The sequence below is a fragment of the Vicugna pacos genome, chromosome 16 (assembly GCF_048564905.1).
Source record: "Vicugna pacos chromosome 16, VicPac4, whole genome shotgun sequence".
Taxonomy (NCBI): domain Eukaryota; kingdom Metazoa; phylum Chordata; class Mammalia; order Artiodactyla; family Camelidae; genus Vicugna; species Vicugna pacos.
The window spans coordinates 1418563-1440775 of NC_133002.1; the positions used below are offsets into that span (position 1 = coordinate 1418563).

General features: G+C 53.1%; 1 protein-coding gene across 3 annotated transcripts in view; it reads left to right on the forward strand.

Moving 5' to 3' along the window:
* The window catches only part of AKAP1 (A-kinase anchoring protein 1), a 30150-nt gene that overhangs the window by 1593 nt on the left and 6344 nt on the right, over nucleotides 1-22213 (forward strand). The window contains exons 1-5 of one of the 3 annotated variants that reach the window (XM_072940159.1): nucleotides 8715-8910; nucleotides 15045-16674; nucleotides 19190-19323; nucleotides 20895-21021; nucleotides 21545-21672. In XM_072940159.1, coding sequence (XP_072796260.1) covers nucleotides 15069-16674; nucleotides 19190-19323; nucleotides 20895-21021; nucleotides 21545-21672 — 1995 coding nt within the window. In that variant the 5' untranslated portion in view covers nucleotides 8715-8910; nucleotides 15045-15068. Of the gene's footprint in view, nucleotides 1-8714; nucleotides 8911-15044; nucleotides 16675-19189; nucleotides 19324-20894; nucleotides 21022-21544; nucleotides 21673-22213 lie in introns of those variants that run through there. The other 2 variants (XM_072940158.1, XM_006216416.4) reach the window with 2 other exon arrangements.

Genomic DNA, 22213 nt, shown 5'->3' on the forward strand with positions numbered 1-22213 from the left:
AAACTATTAATTCTGGCAACTAGTCACCTTACCATGCTCTTGTAAACTAAGTCTTTCACTAAGTCCTTCTCAAATTTGTTTTTTTTAAAAATTATAAGCTTGGGCTCTTAGTAAGCACCACCCATCATCTTTGCTCTTAAAGATACAGAGCATCTTTGAAATGAAGAGAGGGCCGCATGATTTGATCATTTATCAGATTCCTCTGTTCTTGGCGTTCAAGTGGTTCACCTGCTGATTATTTAAGACTTTCTCAGCATGGGAAACCGGGTAATTTTGGGGGAGCTTTTTGACTTGTGTTGAACCTTTCCTCTTTAACCTCTAGTTTTGTGGGTCCCAGGTAATAATTCTTGAGTATATTCTCAGAGGAAGAATGGCCCTAGTCTAGAGTAGTTTCTCTGGATCCTGCAGATATGCAAATCCTTGAAGCTTCAATGCCTCCCCGGACTAAGTAGGCTCTATTGTCATACCTATTGTCAAGTAATGGCCCCAAATTTGCAGGTAACTGATCCCCGCCAAGCCTGTGGGCAAGACTGGTCTAATGGATTTGTGTAGCTGGAGCCTTGTGTGAATATCGGTTCCTTCTCCCCACTGTTTTCTAGGAAATACATTGTACCTGGCCACTGCAGGATGACCATGAAGGTGCCTGTTGTAAGTGCCTGCTCAGGTGCCAAGGAGATGTGTCTCTAGCATAAGGTTGCTCAGCATTAATATTTTAAAGTACTTTGTTTTGCTCTACCTGGTAACCTCAATTTTTCCTGGGCTTTGAGCCCCAACCAGGTCATATCCGTGTTTGTGGGTGGAGGCTAGTTTTAGGCTTTGCAGGGTTCTCCCTCATCCTAAAGACAAATTGAGGTAACATTTGTGGGATGCGGCAGTGTGCCTGGTGCATGATGGGTGCTCACGCTTTTTTTTTTTTCTCCTCCTGATGAGTTTCTGAGACTGACGTTAAGATTCTCTTGCATCAGCTAAGTGACTTGAATTTTAATTAAAGTACCCTACCCCCCAACCTCTGACCTGGAAACTTGATTGGAAGGAAAAAAACAAATTGGTTTCCCCGCACTCTTTGCCAGCCAGCCTCCTGGCTCGAGCGAGCCTGCAGCACCCCATGTGCCTGGCCCGCTGGTGCCTTCTAGCCCGTTTCCCCTGGGCCACTCCTTCCTAATCTTTCTGTGAGTCTAGAATGAAAGGGCTGCGGCGTGCTGTGTCGTGCTATTGTGGGGCAAGTCAACAGTTGTGGGTAAGAGTTAGTACCTTTAGCCCTTCTGAGGCGTTTCCCTCTGCTCTGGGGAGGTGGTGGGTCCTCTGGGCCTCTTGTCCCACTGAAATCGTTTCATACTGTTGAGTTGCTAATCTGTGTGGGATGTATTTTAATCCTAGACCTTGCTTCCTAGGACAAGTTCTGTTTCTTCCACATCCCTTTCTTGTGTTAATACCCCATGCAGATTTTACCTTTGATCATTTCACATTAAGTACGCCTTGTATGTGGCGGTCCACTGAGCTGCTGGCCCTGGTACCTGATGTTGAACTTGGGCTGTGCAAAACGATGACAGTGTTCTGAGTAGAACAGAGGGGCTGGAGAATAGCCAGTGGGGACATGGGAACTAAAATAAATTGAGGGGGTGCCTTTTCCTTAACAGTTACTCTGCTGGGTGAGTTACAAGCACACACATCCTTAATCCTTTAATCCTCACACCTCTGAGTACAGTTGAGGAGGGTGAAGCTGGAGGTCATTTGAGATTGTTTCAACGGCTAATAAAAATACAAATCGAGGGGTAGAGACACCGGCAATTGTGGCTTTGGACTTAAACTAGGTCCTCGGGAGGGCTTTTGTGAGACGAACAGGGAGTCATCAAATCTATGGGCTTTTCTCCTGGTCTTTCTGTTGCTTTCTAAGCAGATCGTTGCAAGGAGGGTGTGTGACTTCTCATGCAGCATTCTGAGGACTGGCTTTCAGTAATAAGGAGCTTTCAGGGTGTCCTTTTCCTCCTAAATGCTTCTGCTAAGCGATCTTTGTTCTGTCCAGGTCCTCGCCATTTGAGTGTTGCTACTGCTCCATTTGATAGTTTGCAGCAGTTGACAAGAAACATTCTGTCCCCATCTGGTAGTACAGGCCGGCTGCCTTCACTCAGCTGGTCCTCACTGAGGCCCATGCACTTAGGAACGGAGCAGGGCCCCAGGAGAGTTCTGGAAGTAAAGGTATGTGGCGCTGAAGGCTGATAAGGCCTGTTTCTGCACTGAGCTTAGCTAGCAAGAGCCCTGGATTGGGGGTTGGGGTAGGCGCTGAGATCTGGGTGCAGCTTTCAGGACTGAAACCTGGCTGGGGTTCTGGGCAGGTCTGTTGGTCCTCTGGGGTCTGTTTCTTCAGCTGGTAAAAGACAATTGGTCATTGTCAAAGGCATCCAGATTTTGCTCCTGGGAGCCCTGGAGTCAGTCAGTGCCTCAGGGCTGCTGGGAGGTGGAGTTGCCTGCAGGGTTGTGTGTTTGGGCTGAGGATGCATGGCTCAGTGGTTTGTACAAATCAAAGACTGAAAAAACTCCAGTCCACTGTTTTGGGTGCATTTGAAGTTCGCTTCACTCTGAGGTGCTACTGTACTAAATATTTTTATTTTTTACGACATCTGTGTTCTTATCTTGTAAATCTGTCTTTAGGAGGGTCTAGAGTTGCCTTGTCTATAAGGTCACAGTCATGTGTGACTAGTGAAATTTTAATTTTTAAAGCATTAAATGAAATTTAAAAATTAGTTTCTTGGTGACATTAGTCACATTTCAAGTGCTCAGTAGCTCCATGTGGCTAGCGGCTACAGGACTGGACAGTGCCAGTCTAGAACGTGCTCAGCATCACGGAAAGCCCTGTTGGACAGCACTGGTCTTAGTTCTTTGCCCAGCTCTGGCAGCTTCCTCGCCTCACCTTGTAAAGCATCCCGTTCGGGTCTTCATCGTCTGTATTCCACAAACCCAGCAGCCTTGGTAATAGGTTGTTTACCAGCTGTCTCCACGGCATGTTAAGAAGCAAGTTCTAGTCTGCCAGTTTGGAGGACAGCGATCAGCTCTGAAACAGTTTGAGCGTTGAGTGGAGTGAAGGGTCTGCAGATGGGAGCTTAAAGTGGAAAGCCAGGCACTAAGCCCTTGAAAAGCTGTGTTGCTTTGAGAGCTTCTTTATGATCATAAAGGTCCTTGCTGGTTCTCCAAGGCTCCCAGGCCTTGGCTGTCAGAAGTCAGCAGACTTGCTATTTAGCCCTTCACTCACCTGATGACTCCCTGCAGGATCGCAGTGGGCCCTCTGTTAAACCAGGTTGCAGACAGCTTGCAAACAAGTGTCATTTCCGTTCTGCCCTTCAGTCCATCTCAGTGTTAGGCGTGTCCTGGCAGAAGGCACTGGGGAGAGTTGGGCCACAGCGCGGATCCCGAAGTGTGGCCGTGGGGCTGGCTCTGCAGAGTGGGCTTGATTCCTCTAGTCCCAGGTGTGCTTGCTTTGGACCCTGCTAGGCTGACCTTTGGCATATCGTGGGAACTCCCTTTTCTTGGGGTCAGGCAGAAGATGGACACTAGACATTTACTGAGCACCCACTGTACACCTGACATCTCAGGAGGGTTTTTCCACATTATTTCCTTTGTATTCTCTCTCAGCCCTATGAGGTGAAGAATTTGTAGTTTGTGTATGCGAAAACTTGAGGGCCTGAGGAAGGTATCACTCATCCTAGGATGCGCGCTGGGATGACTAGGGACCTTGATTCAGTGTCTCTAGCTCCATGCTTAGAGGCTGTTTCTTATTTACTGCCCCATTTTCCCTCCAGCCTCATCCAGAAAGTGAAACTGGGCATTTAAAAGAGTGAGATCATTTATCCCACAAATTGAGTCAGACTGTTAAGTCATTACAGCGTCATTTAACCCTAGGAAGGAGGTATTTGTATCCCATTTCTTAGGATGTTATTATTTTACAGGAAACAGAAGTTAAGGATCTTACTCTTTTTATCATTAGAATTATGCAACCATCCAGTGCCTTCAAGCTGCACAAGAAATGACTGACTAAGAGCAGACAGCCTCCTAGACAAGGTAGCCATGCCTCAGGGCCTGGAAAACTGCTCTGGGTCACCTGGTTGAAAAGATAGCCTTGAAGTCAGTCATTCTCTGGCTAATAATAGTGTGGCCTTTCAGACCTCACGCAGGGGTCAGGAGACTGTCCCTTGGCCCTCAGCAGGCTGTGGCCTGAGAGTGTCTTGATCCCTGTTGTAGGAGGCAGCAGGATCCTTCCAGCCCAGCCCTCAACCTCCAGCGGCCCTGCCCCCCCCCCCCCCGCCGCCGCCTTCTTGCCTGGGCTGGGAGGACAGGTATCTGTCCCCTGCTTCCTGCCCCTTCAAAGGGAAAGGAGGAATGAGTGGCTCCCTCGGAGCTGCCCTGGAAAGGAGGCGTACACTGGGATGGGCCTGAGCTCTGTCTCTAGTGAGAAAAGGCCACGCTGAGAATAACCTCCTTGCTTTGTCCTTTGACTTTGGTGAGGCCCGCCCGGCCAAGCATGTGCTGTCCTGCTATTTTTAGCAGGCGGTATCCTTTAGGAGGGCCACGTGCATGTGGCTTCAGTGTACAGGGCAGGTCCTGGTCCTAATTGGGAAGGTTGGGGGGTTAAAACTACCCTAGAGACTGTCATGGGGTGTGTTTTGTTGGGGGAGTGGCCACTTGAGTGGTCCCTGGGGCTGTCTTTTCTGTCTGCACCTGTGGCCGGGGCCCAGCGCTGCTTCCTGGGCCAGGCAGCCATGCGACCCAGGGAGCTGGGTGCTTCCTTGGTCTGGACTTCCCTAGGGAAGGAGATCTGTTGTCCTGCCAGCCAGTTTCTCAGGAAATCACATACTCCCTTTTTCATGGGAAGTCACCCAACCTGAGGGCAGACCACTAACAACTCTGTGAAGCTATGCATCTGCCGGCAGCCTGAAAATTGGTGTCCTCCGGCTTCAGCCAGAATAAAACTATGAGAGGAAAACCGCTGCCGGTCAGCGGGAATTCTTACTGGGGAGCCACCGGGGCTGAAGAGATCTGCAGAAGGGTTTTTGACAAACTAGTTTTGTTCCTCGCAACCATCCTTTCTCCCTCACTACCTTTTTTTTTTTTTTTTTTTTTTGGTTCTAACTTGGAGCTGCCAACTCCAGCCCATCTATCTGTTTCTGATTAAGAAAGCTTCGAACCATATAAGGTCCTCTGTTGCCTATGGTTTATGTTGGCTGGAGAGCAAGGTTGTTTTCGCAAAGTCTGATTCAAAGAAGTGGCAAGGGCTTCTGGGTGTCTGTGTGTGTGTCCCCTCTGCCCCCCAACTGCCCCTTCTCCTCGGACCCCAAGGCAGGGGCGGTGCTGGGCCGCCTGATTGGAACAGATTCATCTGAGGGAGTTGGGGGCCGAGGATAAGGGCCTGGCCGCGGTTCTCCAAGGCTGACATAGTGCTGTGACCCTGGGGCTTCCTGGCAGAGGCGTTTGCTGAGAACTCAGGGTGAACCCTGTGGCCTCACGCAGTGTGTGCCTGCCATACCACAGAGGCGCCCTGGCCTGGAATGGGTCCTGGAATCGGCTTCTGTTCATTGAGACCTATGGCCCCTCGGCAAGGCGGCCCCCTCTCCAGAGGAGGTTGGGTGAACCTGTTCCTCCAGGTTCTTGACCTTCAGCTTCTGCCCAGATGCTGGGGAGCGACTTCTCAGACGGCAGCCCGAACCAGCCTCATCTTTGCCTCCCCTTCCTGCTGTCCCTTGAGTCAGCCAGGCTTGTTCCTGCCTTAGGACTCTGGCATGTCTTCTCCCTGCTGGAACTTTCTCCCCGTCTCCTTTTCCTGGCCCTCCCAGATCTTGGCACAGCTGCCCGTTGCGGTTCCCTCTGCTGCCACCCCTGCAGAGAGGCCTTTCCTGACCTTTTGCTAAAGCTCCTCCTCTCCCAAGCACGCTTCATCCGGCCTTTCTCAAGCTGGGTTCCTTGTTTAAACCACACAACACAGGATGTGATTAACTTTCTCAGCTCTTCCAAATAGTCCCATTCTGGATGCACAGGAGTAGAGTTAATTCATTGCATCAGGGGATGCCAGGGGCGTCCTCCAAACCTGCTGAGAGGCTGCAGGTTTATTCCGTTGGTTGCTGCATTTTGCAGGCTCCCCACCCCTCCCTCCACCTTTGCTTCCTGAGGGCTCCCCACACCTCCCTGCCCCGACTCCAGTGGAACCTGGTTCACAGTGGGTATTAGAATCTTTATTAAATGGCTGGCCCTGAGGGGTCCTGCTCTGTGATGCTGGGCTAGACCGCAGTGGGGTGGGGAGACCTGATGCCTTGTCTGAAGGGTCTAGCTGTCGGCAAGCAGGTTCTCCTTGTGATTGTTACTGTATGTCAGCAGGGCAGTTGGTCTCTGAAGCAAGATTGGTATCAGTTATTATGGGAAAATCAATATAAGTCTGCACAAAGATGAATTGACACTGATACATATTTATTATGATGGTTAACAAGAAACATAAAGCTATATAGTCATAGAGCATCCGTTGTACTTCAAAGCGTTGCTTGTAGAAAGATTTGACTTTTGACTCTGCGTCAGGTTTGGAAGAACAGCCCTTTGCCCTGGGTGCTCCCCCATCCATCCTGTTCTCTTCCAGAGGCAGCTAGTCTAGATAGTCGTCCCTTGGTCTCCTTGGGGGTTGGGTCCAGGACCCGCCGAGGATATCGTAACCCAAGGATGCTCAGCCCTCTGTCCGCAGATTTGCATCCATGGATACGGAGGGCCGACTGTATTTCTAAATAGTATACTACTCCTTTCTTTTTTTCCTTCTTCCTTTTTAAAAATATTTTTTTCTATTCTGGAAGGTAAGGACTTGGCTCATTACTACACTTTTTTTACCCTCATCTCAGTGTAGAGGTAGCCCAACTTTTGGTCAAGTTATTCGGAGTGTCCAGCGTTGTGATGTAAATATTGCTTATGGCTGCAAAGTTCTTAGTTCTCTGCATCTCCTTTCTTGTCTCCCCCCGCCCCTCTTCTTTTCTCCTGGTTCATTTCCTTTGTTTCCTGAGCTTAGTTTCTGTTGTATCTCTCGCCAGTTCTGACTCTCCCCTGGGCCTTGGCAGTCCAGCTTCTGGCCTTGGCAGACGCTCTTCTTGCTGCACTTGAAGGTACCGCATACTCAGCAGTTCCGTGTCACTCCTGGGAAGCACCCCTGTCCCTGGCCTCCCCCTTCCCCTGCATCCTGGGACTTCCTCCTCCCCTTTTCTTGTGTTGCTTCCTGGATTGGGGCCCCCTCCTTTCTTGTTTTACTCCCTTGTCTGGTGGGAGAGTGTGCAGGCCCACCAGGAGCAAGCTGATGCACACAGGACGGGCCCCTTGGAAGGCACGGGTTGGGCTATGCGGCTGAAGACAGGAGGGTTAGTGGATCCAGGCAGAGATCCCTTCCACCACACCAGCAGGAAACCTGGCTTTTCTTTATAGAGTAATTTAAGTGAGAGGGGATCTGGACTTGGGGGCCAGGCAGTGGTGGAAATGAAAGTGCGTGCTGAATGGGGCAGGCCACCCCACCTCGGCTCCCGTAGTGCTGGCATGCAGGCCAGTGTCCTCTCTGCTCACCCCAGGACATTAGAACATTCTAATCTGGGAGGGCCAGCAGCCTGCTTCCTGTTTGTCCACCACCCTATTTGGGACACTTGCCTGACTCTTGGGCTGCACTTACCAGTTGAGCAGAGCCAGAGGGTGGCAGCACCAGGTCCCATGGGGACGAGGTCATTGGGGGTTTTTGCCTGAAAAGAAACTGAAAGGCTTGAAAGGAGGCAGTGTGTTTGATTCATGTGTGTGCCTCGCCAAGCTTCGTACCCTGTTGATGCCAGTGAGCGTTTGACTGGGAATCACCTTATGCCTTTATGTGGTTTCTGAGTTGGTCATGTTGTACCATCTGCCACTGGAAAAGTCAGTCTTACCTCCTTGCTTTTCCCCCCCGAAGTGGTGCTGGGAAGAAGAGCTTTCCCCTCGCACCAGCAGCTTTCCTGATCCCTTTTGCAGGCACACGCCATCCTTCTTAGTTCTCACGTGAGCACACCTGCATACCATTCGGGCAGTCTTGTGTAGCATTCTGTGGTCATGGGCAGGAGCTCTGTGTGCCTAGGGACACTTCCCTGGCCCCGGCTCTCCCTATCCACAGAACCCTGTCAGAATTCACTTGTGAAGCAAAGAAGTCGCCGAGAGCCAGGGATGAGGGCAGGATAGATGCCACATAGTCATTCGTATCCCTATCCTCAGGTGAAGCAACGGGAAGACCTAGGAGGTGCTGATTTTCCTGTATCATTTGAAGGCTAATGAGACTGGACCACCGTGGGTTTGGTCAGAGGAGGAGGAGGTGGGTAGGCAGTTCAACCCTGCGTGGGTCCCTGTTTTCTCACGTTTCCCAAACTGGGACTTTAATTTTAATTGAACTGGAGGAGACCACGTCCAGATGGAACTTTTTGCTTCTGACTTTCTTTACCTTGGAGCTCTGGTACCAGACCCCGACCACTCTGGCTAGAGACGGCTTCACCAAGCAGATGCTCCCACCCAGAGTCTCCCGGAGAGCAGCGGAAAGTGTCCTGTGACTTTTGTCAAGACAGCTGGTCCACCCAGGACGGGCGATGTGGCTGGTGTGGCTGTGCTGGCTCACCTGGCTGCCCTGTGGGCCCATCACAATGGAGGGTGTGGGGACAGTCCCACTGTGAGCTGGTGGAATCTTCAGGTGCCAGCATGAGTCACCACTCCCTCAGGCCCCCTAAGGATGATAGTAACAACTCTCTGAACACCCGGCTGGGCCAGAGACCAACACGCCTGAGGCATGGCCCCAGCCCTCTGATTCCTGGGCCCTAGCCATGCTGCTGAGGGTGAGTGACCCAGCCCACCATCGTCCCCCGCCCTTGGTGGCAGGACCAGACACTGCCCAGCAAGGTAGGTGCTGGCCGTCGTGGCATTTATCCAGTTCTTGTCTTTCCCCCAGGTCTGGGGGGGACACCCCCAGCACTCCGTGGTCCCCTAGGTAGCCACCAACTGTCTGTGGCTACTTGGATTTAAATTAACATAAATAAAAGGATTCAGTTTCTCAGTCACACCGGTCGTGTTTCAAGTGCTCAGTAGCCCACCGTGCGTAAGTGACTGCTGGTACTGGCTGCAGTCACCCCTCGGGGATTGCCCAGGCCTTTGCCCCTTGTGACCTGCTCTGCTTTGACTGTGTCACAGCTGCCACGACTTCTTCTCATTGTCCTGACAGTAGAGGTCAAAATCCTTGTCCGGCCCTGCCCGCTCTTGGCTCTGGCTCCCGGGACTTGGTTTCACTCTGCTCTGGGGTCTGCTGCCTCCTCCACCCCCAGAGGCGTCGTGGGTTTATTTCTGTCTCCAGCCCACCGCTACGACCTAAGGAAATCCTGGCCTTCTTTGAGACGGCCCCTGTGAGTTCTCGTTGCCTGCTTCTGAAGCGGGGCCCGGCTTGGTGCGGCTGAGAGCGCCACAGAGATTCTTCCGTCTGGGTCGTAAGCTTCTGGCGGCCAGAAGCTTTCTTGCAGCGACTTCGACATACTTGAATGTATGTGTGTAACCTCAGCCTGATGAGTTAGGTAAATGTGTCCTATACACACCTTGTAGTGTTGGTTAAAGACCTCTGTGTGTGTGGCTTTCCTCCAGCAAACTCGGAGGCAGGGGATGCCCATGACACTGGTCTGGCTGGCAGCCTGCAGTTCTCTGAGTGCAGTGGCCGCAAGTGCTGGTCGTAGGTTCTGGAACATGTAGCTGTTCCCTGTCCTTGGAAGACCTCCTTCAAGGGGGAAGCCCCTTAGCAAGAATTCGATGTGCCGGGCACTCTAGTGATGGGTTGTCTTGAACCTCCTGTTGGTGAACAGCCAGGGACAGTCTGTGGCAAAGTGAACACACGGTGCTGAAATAGCGGAAGGAATGTTCAGATCTCGACCTGGAGAGTGTATAAAAGTCCACTCGGGACGTGGTAGATTGGGCTCCACGGGCCAGGCCCAAGCCCACGCTGGACGTGGAAGGCTCTTGGCTCTCTCAGCTCTTTTATGATTGATTTTCCCCATGAGTTAATCACATGCAGCCCTTTCCCCACAACAACCACAGCCAAACTGTCCCACTCACTGGAGCCAACACTCTTTGTGCCATTCCCAGAGATTTGTTTTCCTGTTTAGCAGAAGCCACTAGACTGTGGTCACTGGACTGGTCCTCAGGGTTGGGAGTGAGCCCGTTACTTCTCCAGAGGTGAGCTGTCCCGAGAAGCTGCAGGTTCCTCTGGGAGCAAGATGAAATCTCTTTAGAACCTGGAGTGGCCAAGCCTTGTGGGCTGCGGCACGTGCCTGCCTCCAGCTCTGTGTGACCACCGGGCAGCCGGCCAGCCTGCATCCACTCCCGGGCAAATGGACCTGCTAAAAATAAGCAGGCAGGCATTCAGTTCCGACAGATTCAAAATAGCCAGGTCCCTTCCCCACCAATGCGAGGGCCGGGCTCTGCATTCTTCGAGGCTTTTCCAGCTGGAGGCAGGCCCACCTGAGCATCCTGGGCCTCAGGAGTGGGAGGCCCTGGGGGTAGGGAGGCCCCCTTCGATTAACTTCTGAGTGCAAAGGCTGTTAGGCCTGCCGTGTTAAATGCCACATAGATCTTCAGAGGTTCAGGTTTAAAAAAAACCAAAACCCACACACGCAGCCAAGGCCAGGAGAGCAACTCACAAGCCTGGGCCCAGAGGAAGTAGGTAACAGTGAGCCTCGTGAGGCTGAAGTTGTGTGTGTGCGCACAAGTGCACACGTGAAGGGGCCCTGTCGGGATTCAGGAAAGGTTGGTCCTACCCAGCCTGTCGAGGCCCATCGGACCATGGAGCGCAGGGAAAAGTGTACTTTACTGATTCGCAAGTCTATTTGACTGAGGGTCCTACCTGCAGAGTTGGAGGCCTAGGAAGCGAGGGACTCTCCCTGACCGGTGGGAAGTGGGGCTCCCCGTGAGGTGCCCCCAGCCCGCCACGCCCTTAGCGCCACCCCGCCAGCCTCCGGAGCACACGCCTTTGGGTGGAGTGGCTGCTCATCCCAGGGCTCCTGGCTCCGTTCTTGGTGGAGCTGGCTCACGTCACCGAGCGAGTCCCCGAGCAAGTCCCCTGGCAGCGAGGAAAAGGTGAGGGAATTCTGTGTTCCCCTCCTATCTGGGGAATCGCATCGCTCTTGTGGTGGGGCAGTTCCTGTCCCTGGCGAGGGTGGGGCAGTGGCTCCTGGTCCCTCGACTCAAGGTCTCTGGGCTCTAGTCCAAGGAGTGAGTGGGGGGCGCTGGAGGTCAGATGGGACGTTCAGGATCCCGTGGGTTGAGTGACACTGCCTCGCAGTAGCAGTGTGAACTGCTTTCTGAGAGGCCCTCCTAGCACAGCATCAGAGGGTATTTGTCTGGCTTGGAAACGCAGAAACAGTGTTCCCTGAGCTGTTGTTAGCTGGGGAGCCTGTTCTGGGGGGCAGGTGGCTGTAGATAGTTGGTCTGGGGGCTTAGAGTCTTTGGGGAAAGAGCTGGTCTGGGAAGGTTAGGTGAGTAATGGCAGCGGTGCCCCTGAGCTTCAGAGCAGCAGGCAGGGAGCGCGTGTCCTGGCATCTGGTTCTGCACCTTCAATCTGTTTTGATTTTTTAAAAAAAATTTTGGTGTCGGGGGGATTAGGTTTATTTATTTATTTGATGGAATTATTGGGGATTGAACCCAGGACCTCATGCATGCTAAACACACACTCTACCACTGAGCTCTACCCTCTCCACTTGTTCCTTTAGTCTGAGCTGGGACTGGGAACTGAAGAGATGAGGCGGTCAGGAAGGTCCAGGTTGTGTGTGGGTCTCTCGGGGCGCAGAACCAAAGCCAAGCTGGTTGTGTTGGGCCTCTCATTATTGTAGTCTAGGCAACTTCTGAGATCTTGGGGGTGGAGTGGGGGCAACTGCTGGAGAGCAGACCCTGGGAATCAAATTTTAGTTCCAAAGGTGGGGGAGTGGCTTCTCCCAGCTGTTACACACACACACACACACACACACACACACACACACACACACACACACACACACACACACACACACACACACACACGTCTGTGGCCTTAGGCCCTTGGTGTGTAGAACGGGGAGTCTGCCCCCTATAGGTTGTTAACACATGGGAATCTTACTCTTTTCAGGAGAGCAGACAATTGCTAGGATACTATGGGAATCAGCACCGTAAACCCTGCTGAAACAGGGCTGCCTGGTTATAAGGAAGTAGAATATACATTTGCTGACAAGAAGAAAATGTGCCTTCAGACCCCAGCCCCACCGCCCCACGTCCTGTTGCGTGGGATCTCTAGGGTGGGACTTGATCTAACCTGACCACAGGCTGTGCACAGATTGCCTTGTCCTGAGTGTGCCCTCCCCCGTAACCTCTTTTCCTTCTTGGATTTTAATTTTTTTATATGAGAACAAAGCAAATCTCCATAATCTACCACTTTCTGGGGTGTGTGCGTGTTGTTACAGAACAGTGATTCTCCAACTTGACTGCACATTGGGATCACCAGGTCTCACCCTCAGATTCTGATTTAATTGATCTGGGTGCCACCCTGGGGTTTTAAGAGCTTCCCAAGTGATGCTATTAGGCAGCCAAGTTGGAGAATCTTTGTCAAGGAAATTTAAAATCTCTCTTCCTGAAGGAAGGAAGGAAGCCTCTGCAGATAAAGAGAAAAATGAGTTTGAGAAGGTTTGTAGGCTACAAGGTCAATGTAGAAACCTTCCCCTCTCCCACAGCTGAAAGGCTGGGCGTGGATCCTTCCCGGTTTTTCCATGGGGTTATGTGGACACAGACATCGTGGGCATAACACACCCATGGGGGTCTACAGTTAGTATTTTCTGTGTCACGGCAGTTTTCCCATGTCAGTACACGAGGTCAGCTTCCTTCTCCCAAACTGGGATGTCCATGGGTGACAATATATTTAACAGCAGTTCTTCTGAATTTTGTTTCCAGTGATGCCCCAGTGAGGATTCTTATGTAGACTTCTGCCTGTGGTTTTTTGTTTTTGTTTTTGTTTTTTTCCAGAAAAGAATCCAGGTGTGGGATTTTTGGGTCATAGGGATATGGTCACAAAGTTTTGAGGGGAGTACAGACTTCTCCTTTCCTTGGCCTATGCAGTGCCTCATCTGCAGGCACCTGTTAAAGTGGGTTCAAGATTTAACGTGGAGTAGAACCTGGGTTCAGCCCCTTGGCTGTGCGACCTAGGACGGTAACACATATTCCAAGCCAGGCGGCTGAGGATTGTGTGCTGCGTGGAAAAGGATCTAGGGAAGATCCGCTTTTGAATCAGAAGCTCTAAGGTAGCATCACCGAAGCTTTCTGCCTGGAGTCTTCCGAGCCCTGGCAGCGCTGCTTGGCTTTACTTTGTCTTTTGCAATCCCATTGCTTCATCTTCAATATTAGCGAGAAGGTTGGTTTACCTTTAAAAGCGGGGGACTTCTGGCAGGTGACCCTTCCCCACACCTCCCTCCACTCCCTTATTTTGGGGCAGAATGCTTTTCCTAGACTCTTTCACAAGCTGCCTTGTGCTTGTGAATCCTCTGGTGGTCTTTTTTTTTAAGTTATTGATTAATTAGTTAATTAATTTTTAATGGAGGTACTGGGGATTGAACCCAGGATCTCGTGCATGCTAAGCATGCCCTTTACCACTGAGCTATCCCGACCCCACCTCTGGTGGTCCTGTTAAATGGCAGCTTGTGGTTCAATAGGTCTGGGGTGGAGCTGAGATACACTATTTCTAGCTGGTTCTCAGGTGGTGCTCAGTGCTTCTCATCCATAGACTGCACTTTGAAAAGTAAATTCTCCAGGACTTTTTTTTTTGCGGTGGTTTCCAGCCTCGCCTGAACATTAGAACCCCCTGAGGAACTGTATGCTCTGGTTTTTCCAGAGAACACTGATAGAAGTAAATTAAACTAGTAAGAGCTGTGAACGCTTTTGCATTTATCTCTGCAACAAAGCGCAGACCAAATTAAGAAGTACTTCACCATACCAGGGGAGGATTTTTGGTTTTAAGAAGACTGATAATTTTTGCAGACAGAACAAAATTTACTGCCATAGGAGGCACTGAATACAAGTGTGTATTCTAGAATAAGTTCGTTACATGCCGCCGTTGAGAAAGCTAAGCCTTACTATATCTCTCAACTTTGCAAGCACTTAATACATATCTCAGCTCATCTTATTCCAGCCATCCTTTACGAGGCGTGGCCCCATCTCTATGGTGACGAAAACTACATTTCCTCTTCGCTTTATGTATCTACCACTTTCTTCCAGGCCCTCATTTCTCCTTGCCTGGATGTAACTTAGTCTCCAGGTTCCTTTTTTCTTGAGACACTGTTAGTCCCACTTCCGGAATAAGCTGGAAACACAGTTGAGTGTGTGCGCCTTGCAGAACTAAGCTGGTTCTCTGTTGTCTACAGGATAAAGTCCAGACTCTGCAATGGGGTGCAGGAGCCTCATCGAGCCTATTAAGTGGCTTGATTCCCAAACATTACTCGTATCTCCATGCCACTGTGTGGTCCCTCGCCTTGCAGCATCCCCATCGTTTTAAATATCTTATTCACCCTTTGTTCTGACTCTCTTGCTATGTAACTGCTTTTGATAGACTCCTGATTTAGGGGGGTGTATGCAAGGGACACATGGATTCCGAGGGTGTTTAAAAATGCTCCAGTGCTGCCTGAATAGATAAGTGTTCTGGGAGTTTAGAGAACTGAAACACTAAACATAACTAGTCCCTTGGGAGGACATAGGGAGAATTTGGCATCAAGAAGTGATGCAGGAATGGCTTTGGGTTCAAGAGAAAGCTCAGCATGTTTCTAGGGAGGGTGCGTGGGTGAGGAGTAGACGGGCGGTGTCTTCCTGCCCTCCCCTCTCCGTGGATCACCTGGAGTCGTGGGTGTGCGCAGAGGGAGAGATGCTCCTTCCAGAGGCAGGAAGGGGAGCAGAGGCTCTGCTGTAACCTGATGGTGGTCGTCCTTCCTGTACAGGATCCTCTTACCTGGCTCTCAGCATCCCTCTCTCTCTTCCTGTTCTCGCAGGTAGAATTCCTTCCAGCCTCCAGGATGGCTTTCCAGTTCCGTTCACTTTTCCCCTTGGCATTGCCTGGAATGCTGGCACTCCTCGGCTGGTGGTGGTTTTTCTCTCGGAAAAAAGAGCCTGTCAGCAGCCACAACAAACAGGTGGAGGCCAGCAGGGTGGAGCTGAGGGCTGACTCTGCCCCCAAGGAACCACCCCCCATGGAGGACGCCTGTCCTGAAGTAGCATCCACGCCCCCCAGCGTCACGCAGCCTCCGGAAAAGGAGTCCACCGTGAGCAAGCGGGTGCATCCGGCCCGTCGGAGGTCAGAGTCCTCGGGCAGCCTTCCGAACACCATGGACACGCGATTTCGACCAGGAACATGCAAAGAGGACAGTGCAGGGGTGGAACTAGCCCTGACGGGCGGCGAACCCACATCCCTTCCTCTCGAGTGTCCCCTGCCATCCCCGAAGGGCGTTCCGTTCCCCCACGAAGCAGTTGAAGTGTGTAAGCAAGAGGCAGGGCTGGGCAGGACAGCGGGCTGGGGGTGGCAGGGCCAGTCTGCAGCCCCTGCGGAGAAGCAGAGCCCTGGGGAGAAGGCCAGGGAGACGGGCAGGCCTGAAGGCACCGGAGATGCAGTGCTGGGAGAGAATGTGCTGGAAGAAGGGATGTTGTCCCAAGAGCAGGGCCCTGAGCTGCAGAGCAGCAGGGCACCCAGCCTGGCTCCCTTGGGAGGAGGGGGCGAGAAGGGGAGGAGCAGCCCGCCTGCGGTGGACGAGGACGCGGTAGGGAAGTTGTGGAGTAGCTTCGTGGAGTCGGCCCACACGGAGCTGGAGACGCCGACACCCCGGGTCAGAGGGGGCAGAGCCTGGGATGGGGACTTAACCCGGGAACTGGGCAAAGAGGAGACCTTGGACAGAAATGAGAAGATCGAGCAGGCTGCCTTCCAGATCATCTCCAAAGTGATCTTGGAGGCTACGGAAGAGGTGCTGGCCACCACGATGGGCAGGATTGCAGGTCGGATGTATCAGGCCTCGGCTGGTCAGCTCCAAGGGCAGAAGGAGGAGGGCTGTTCCCCAGCCAGCCAGGAAACTGCCCCGGGCCACGGTGCTGCTGAGGCGGCGGAGTCCGCTGAGGCCGCGGAGTCAGCTGCAGCCACGTCGGAGGCAATCGGGGCCCCTGTGGAGGCTGCCGTCCCCTCTACAGACCCACCAGCAGAGGATCTGCCACCACCAAAGACCTACGTGAGCTGCCTGACCAGCCCTCTGTCCAGCCCCACCAAGGACAGGAAGCCAAAGAACTCCGCACACCCCATCTCCCTGGCACCCTGCCCTCCACCAGCCGCCCCCCTCGGGGAGTCATTGGGCGAGGCAGGCGACCTGGCAGGAGAGGCCGCCTGTGTCACCTGCGTGTCCAACAACAGCCAGGGTGTCGCCTCAGTAGCCTCCTCTGGGCAGTGCTCAGATTCTGTCAGCACATCAGGGCTCGAAGACTCTTGTACAGAGGCCACCTCCAGCCCCAGGGACAAGGCCACCACCCCGCCGCTGCCAGAAAGTACTGTGCCCTTCAGCAACGGGGTACTGAAGGGGGAGCTGTCGGACTTGGGGACTGAGGACAGATGGACCATGGACGCGGAAGCAGATCATTCGGGAGGTAGGAGGGCCTGGGGTGTCCTTCAGAGGACAAGGGGTTCTCCCTTTTTTTGGTCGGGAGAGGCTGCAGTGATGGTGCTCCTCAATGCTGTGTCCCAGCCGGCCTACGGAAAGTTGGGGTGCAGTGTAGAATGGTGGGTAACTGAGAAGTTAAGGTGCTTTGAACCTCAAAGCCTCGGGAGCTGTAACTTGGTTCAGCATCCAGGGACCCACCCCAGCCCTTACGGGCGAACCAGCTCAAAGTTGGGTTCATTGGTTAACCTAAGCGTGCCCTCCCTCTTTTAAAAGCTAACCTTGTGATAGGTCTTTTTAAGTTTTTTCAGAAGGGAGAAGCCTCCTTAGCCTTAATTCCCTTGAGTACCAGGAGTGGGTGAGCTTTTTTTTTAATGGTTTTTTTCCTTTTAATCATGTGCTTGTTCCCATGTCTTCACCTGCTTTCCTTCTCCAGAAGCTCTTTCGGGGTAAGTGCCCAGAGACTGGCCGCAGCTTTGAGCCCCTGCGGGAGGCGCGCGCCCTGGGGCGTGCTGCCGGCACCTAGTCCTTCGCAGAGAGCCTCAGCCATTTCCTTTCTGTGCAGCTGCAGTTCCACCCCCGGGAAAGAGGGGCACTTTGGTAACGAAGTGTCCGCTGGGTTTTTCCGAGCACTGACCCCAGCGTATACAGTTCAGAGCGCTAACTGACAGGTCAGCAGCTCCTGACCCTGGTTTTGCAGCCTCCCTGGGGTATATTCATTTATCTCACGGCAGGAGGCCACCAATCCCCTCTGTGGGTCTCCGGCTCGCTTGTCCTGGAGCCTCAGCTCCGGGAAAGTTGGGACTCTTTCTTGGGAGTTTTACTTCTGTCAGCAGCATGTGGTGTGTACCACGCGCTGGTTTTTGTCACCTGTAAGATGTTTGTGGATTGTGACACCACTGTTTTGTATGTACCTCTAAAAGAAAAAAAAAAAAGATGCTGCCAATCATGAGTGTGGCCAGAGACCAGAGGAGGCACCCAACTTCAGGGATGTTAAAATGTTTTAAAAAATTTTTGTTTAAACATCTCAAAATGGGTTAAAAATCCGGTAAAAGGAGTTTCCCTTTGCCTCTTGCCCCTCAGCTTCGTCCTGCCAACTCCAGTTTGATGGTAGTAGCTACAAAGCTGTGCTTTTTCGGGCTGCAGAGGAAAAGGCTGGGACCAGCCGCAGTGGTGGGCGGCGTGGGGGGACGGCAGGTGGGGGCCTGGTGGAGCTGGCCACCGAGCGCTCAGCTGCGCCAGGCGGCAGGCTTGAGCCCTCCACGCATTCTCACGGTAGCCGTGCCTTGTGAGTGAGGAAGTCAGAGCTTAGAGTGGCCCGGGGACCACCCTGTGGAGGGGAGCTGGCCTTGGAGTGCAGCCTGCTGGAGTCCTGGTGCGGGCTGAGCCACCTTTAGGGGTCACCGGGGTGGCAGGCCAGTCCTGTCCTGTCGGGCTGAGGCCGGGGGCTGTGGATGAACCAAGCCCCACCAGCCTGCCTCTGGTTCTAGCCAGCCGGCTAAGCAGGCTTCTCTCAGAAGGAGTGGTTTCCCCTGGGCCCCTGGTGCTGGTGGGAGGTCACTCTGAGGTCACTCTTTCTCAGCTGGAAGTAATACCTGACTCCCGCATCCAGGCAGAACGTGCGTTGCTTGGCAGAGGACTATGTCCAGGGTTTGGGGAAACCATGTGGAAAATAACCTAATTAGTAGACTCTCAGGAGTGCTCTATTTTTGGCAACTGAGTCGTCCATATTTAAGCCAGAGCCACTTCTCTTAAGCTGGTCTGGGCCCCGTTTTCTGTGATGGTCCCCTTGGCATACCCCCGGGTGGGAGTGGAATGGCCCCTACTGGGGCCAGGGTCTTGTGTCCCAGCCTCTCCTCTCGGGGTGGAGCTTCCACTCGATCTTTGAGCAGAGGTTGAAGACCCGCCGTGAGCCCAGAAGAGTGTTCAGAGTTCACAAGTCGGGCCTGAGCAGAGGGAAGGGAGGGCCCTGTCAGGGACAGCAGCGAGGGAGGACTGGCTCTGCTTGGCTGAAGGCCACTGACTGTGAGCCCAGGCCTGGGGCCTTGGGGACCAGGAGCCTTTGATCTGAGGGGCTGCAGAGCTGGGAGTGTGTGGACCAGTTATGGCCGGTTAGTCTCCCTGGAGGCCTGCACCTGATGCCGGCTGCTGAGACGGTGGGGACCTGCTGGCCCGCCCCTCCCCCGCCCCGTGGACTCGCCTTCCTGGGCCGGCGCCCGTTTCTTCCCAGGTCACCACTTGTCTCTGCTCCAGCAGCTGTGCTGGGCGCAGCTGCCAGTTAAGCAAGTGGGACTGTAAGTGACAGGCTAAAATTAGGTGTATCTACACCCCCAGTCCTCCTTTCATTGGGGCTGTTCTGAGCCTTCTAGACTGCAAGTTGACAGTCACCTGCCAAGCTTGAGGAGGGGGCTGGGGCGGGGGCCTCCCGGGAATGTGAGTCTGGAAGTTGAGTGTTATTAACTGCTCTGGGCCGGTGTCTGTGCGTGCTGCTTCCTCCCCTGCAGGTTCAGACGGGAACAGCATGGATTCGGTGGATGGCTGCTGTGGCCTCCGGAAGCCCGATGGTTTCCAGAATGCCCAGGCAGGCTCCAACCCCAAGAAGGTCGACCTCATCATCTGGGAGATTGAAGTGCCAAAGGTAAGGGCTGCGGGCTCTAAGTGCCCCCTGCCCAGGGTCATCGGCCTTGGAGGAAGGGGTCCAAGGGAGGGGCAGTGAACCAGGAGAACCCCCCACCGTGAGCCAGAGGCTGAAGGGAAGGGAGCATCCTACTTTGCTAAGGTCCAGAGAGCTTCCTGCAGAATGGAGTCCCTGCACCTGCCTTCAGGAGCATCCTCCTCAAACTCCCAGGCCTGCTCCCTCTTCAGGAGCCTTTCCTGTGGTGCTCGGGCTCAGATCTGTCTGGAGATGCCAGCAAAACCAGGCTGAGGGCAGGGGCTGGCTAGAGTCCCCTCACTGTGCTCCGCTCAAGCTCTCCAGCACCAAGTGTGTTTCATAATTGAGCACAGCATAAATCCGTGTTTTGGAGGATGTGAGACATAGCAATGTATGAAGAAAATAAAATCAGCTCTAATCCTACCCCTGGGAGTGACTGGGAAGACTTTTATTTCCTTCTCATCCTGCACCCTGTGGTTTTTAAACAAAATTGAGATTATGTTGCTCTAATTAATGCTTTTAAATATTTAACAATTTAATTTTTCTGTATTCTTCTTTGACAATGTAATTTTAACTGCATTATTCATTGTGTGAATGTCAGTTCACTCGTCCCCCATTCCAGGGTGTTTTAAGTGTCTAGCTTCTCGCTTTTCTAACTTACATCCTATTAGCTTGATCTTGATGTTTATCTCTGGGGCTCAGAAATAATTGGCCAACTGCATGCCCCCAGGGCTGTTAGCTCCCTGCCGAGGTGGAGGCTTGGCTTGGTGTGAACTCTGGGTCAAGCGGGCTGCTCTGACCTGGGGCGCTGGCACCCCCAGTTGTCTCTTCCCCCGGTGACCCTGACGGCAGTCCTGCCTTCTCCTTCAGAAGTTGCAAAGGGCAAATGCAGGAGGCTCTGGGTACAGAGGGACCCTGTCCCTAGTAGCTCTGCTGGGTGGGGTCACTGGGGACTGTTTCAAAGCTGGTCTTGGGTTGTGGCTGAGTTTGGCTCCTTCTGTTCGCCTTGAGCTTTGGCCCTGCTGGGCACCTGTGTTCTGGAGGCTCCAGCCTGCTGTCAATTCGCAGCAGGAGCCCAAGAGTTCTTTCTTAGACCTTTATTTTCAAATTCAGCCCATTCATCTTTGGACCTTGGCACACTGGTAGAAGTGGAGGACTTATAAACTGAAACTTGTGCTAGTGAAACATCTCATAGTATGGATCTGGCAGGAGAAAACACTGCCTTTACAGTGTCTGAATTTGGGTCCTACTGTTGGGAATGAAGTGGAAACTGGAGCCAGACTGCTTAGTTCAGCCACTCAGTAGCTGTGTGAGCTTGGGCAAATTACTTAGCCTCTCTGGGCTTGTTCCCTCAACTATAAAATGGTGATAAACAGATGGTATTTGTTTCACACTCTGAGTAAGTGTAAGCGCTTAGAACAGTGCCTGGTGAGCGAGTGTTGATCTGTTAACAGTTAATCTGTTTGAGTCTGACCTGGTGTAAAACAAAGGCAGGTCTCAGGGAGGCAGGGAATCGGTTTCCTGTTAACCCTCTCACCTTCCTTTCTCTCTGGAAGCACCTAGTTGGTCGGCTGATTGGCAAGCAGGGACGGTACGTGAGTTTTCTGAAGCAGACATCTGGTGCCAAGATCTACATCTCCACCCTGCCTTACACCCAGAACGTCCAGATCTGCCACATAGAAGGTCAGTGTCTGCCGCTGCCCTGGGTTTAGTTTTCGTACCTGCGATGTAAGTGACTTGAAGCATTTGAGTCTCAGTTGCTCCTCTTTTGGGACTTAAGTCTCTGAAGCTTCCCACCCCGGGTGGAGAGAGTGGGTGAGTCTTCCCTTTCCCCTCATCTCCCCTTCTGGTGCTTGAAGGAGACTCGGGTCACCCCAGACCTTGTGGCCAGGAAAGGTGTGGGCACTTGGTGGTGGGCCAGGAGTCCTGGGTTGATGGTGTGTGAGGGCCGGGCCTCCCCATCTGCTGGGCTCCTGTAGCTTTCAAAGTATAGTCACATCGACAGGCCTCGTTTGAAAGGCCCCGGACTTCAGGCTTCTTCAGGTGCCTTTCATCCTCAGGCCGAGCTTGGCGTTTTGTTACCTTAAAGATGCACCTGTCCTCGGGGAAGAGTCCCATGTAGTGTGATGTGTGCATGAGTTTGGTCTGGCTGTTTGTCCTGCCCCCTGTGACCGTGCCCTGCTTTTCCCCCACACCCCCCATTTAGGCTCTCAGCATCATGTAGACAAGGCGCTGAACTTGATTGGGAAGAAGTTCAAGGAACTGAACCTCACCAACATCTACGCTCCCCCACTGCCTTCGCTGGCACTGCCTTCTCTTCCAATGACTTCCTGGGTGAGCGTGCTCCTGGGGGCCAGGGCTGCTTGTGCGCCTTTTCCCCAGCCTGCCCCAGACAGGAACTCCCAAGACTGTGGGCCAGGAAGGCCAAGCGCACAGGTGCCTGTGCCCTCACCTTTGGCCTCTGCTGGTCAGTTCTGCTGCTGGCTTGTGTCCTTGGGGCCGGGGTGCTGGAAGGAAGCCTTTGGGCTTTCTTGGAAGGACCACACTCCCATGGCTCTGCTGCCTGGGCAGCCTTTGTGTTTCCAAGGCATTTACCTAGAAAGGGTTATAGTCCATCCCGGCTGGGTGTGCGCAGACTGGCTCGGGACCCCTTAAAGCTGGTGCTGTGTCCAGGGTCACAGCCCAGCACCTCTGAGGCTGCGTGGGCCCTCCGTTGTGGGCTTGGTCGGGCTGTGCTGTGCCATCGTTCCTTCCCTCTAGTTGAGCCAGGTCTTGTGGTGGCCCTGGTGAGGGATCCCCTCCCCTTCCCTCTTCACTGGAGGGGCCCAGATCACAAAGGAGACGAAATCCCCCCACCTGGCCCCCAAATCCCTGG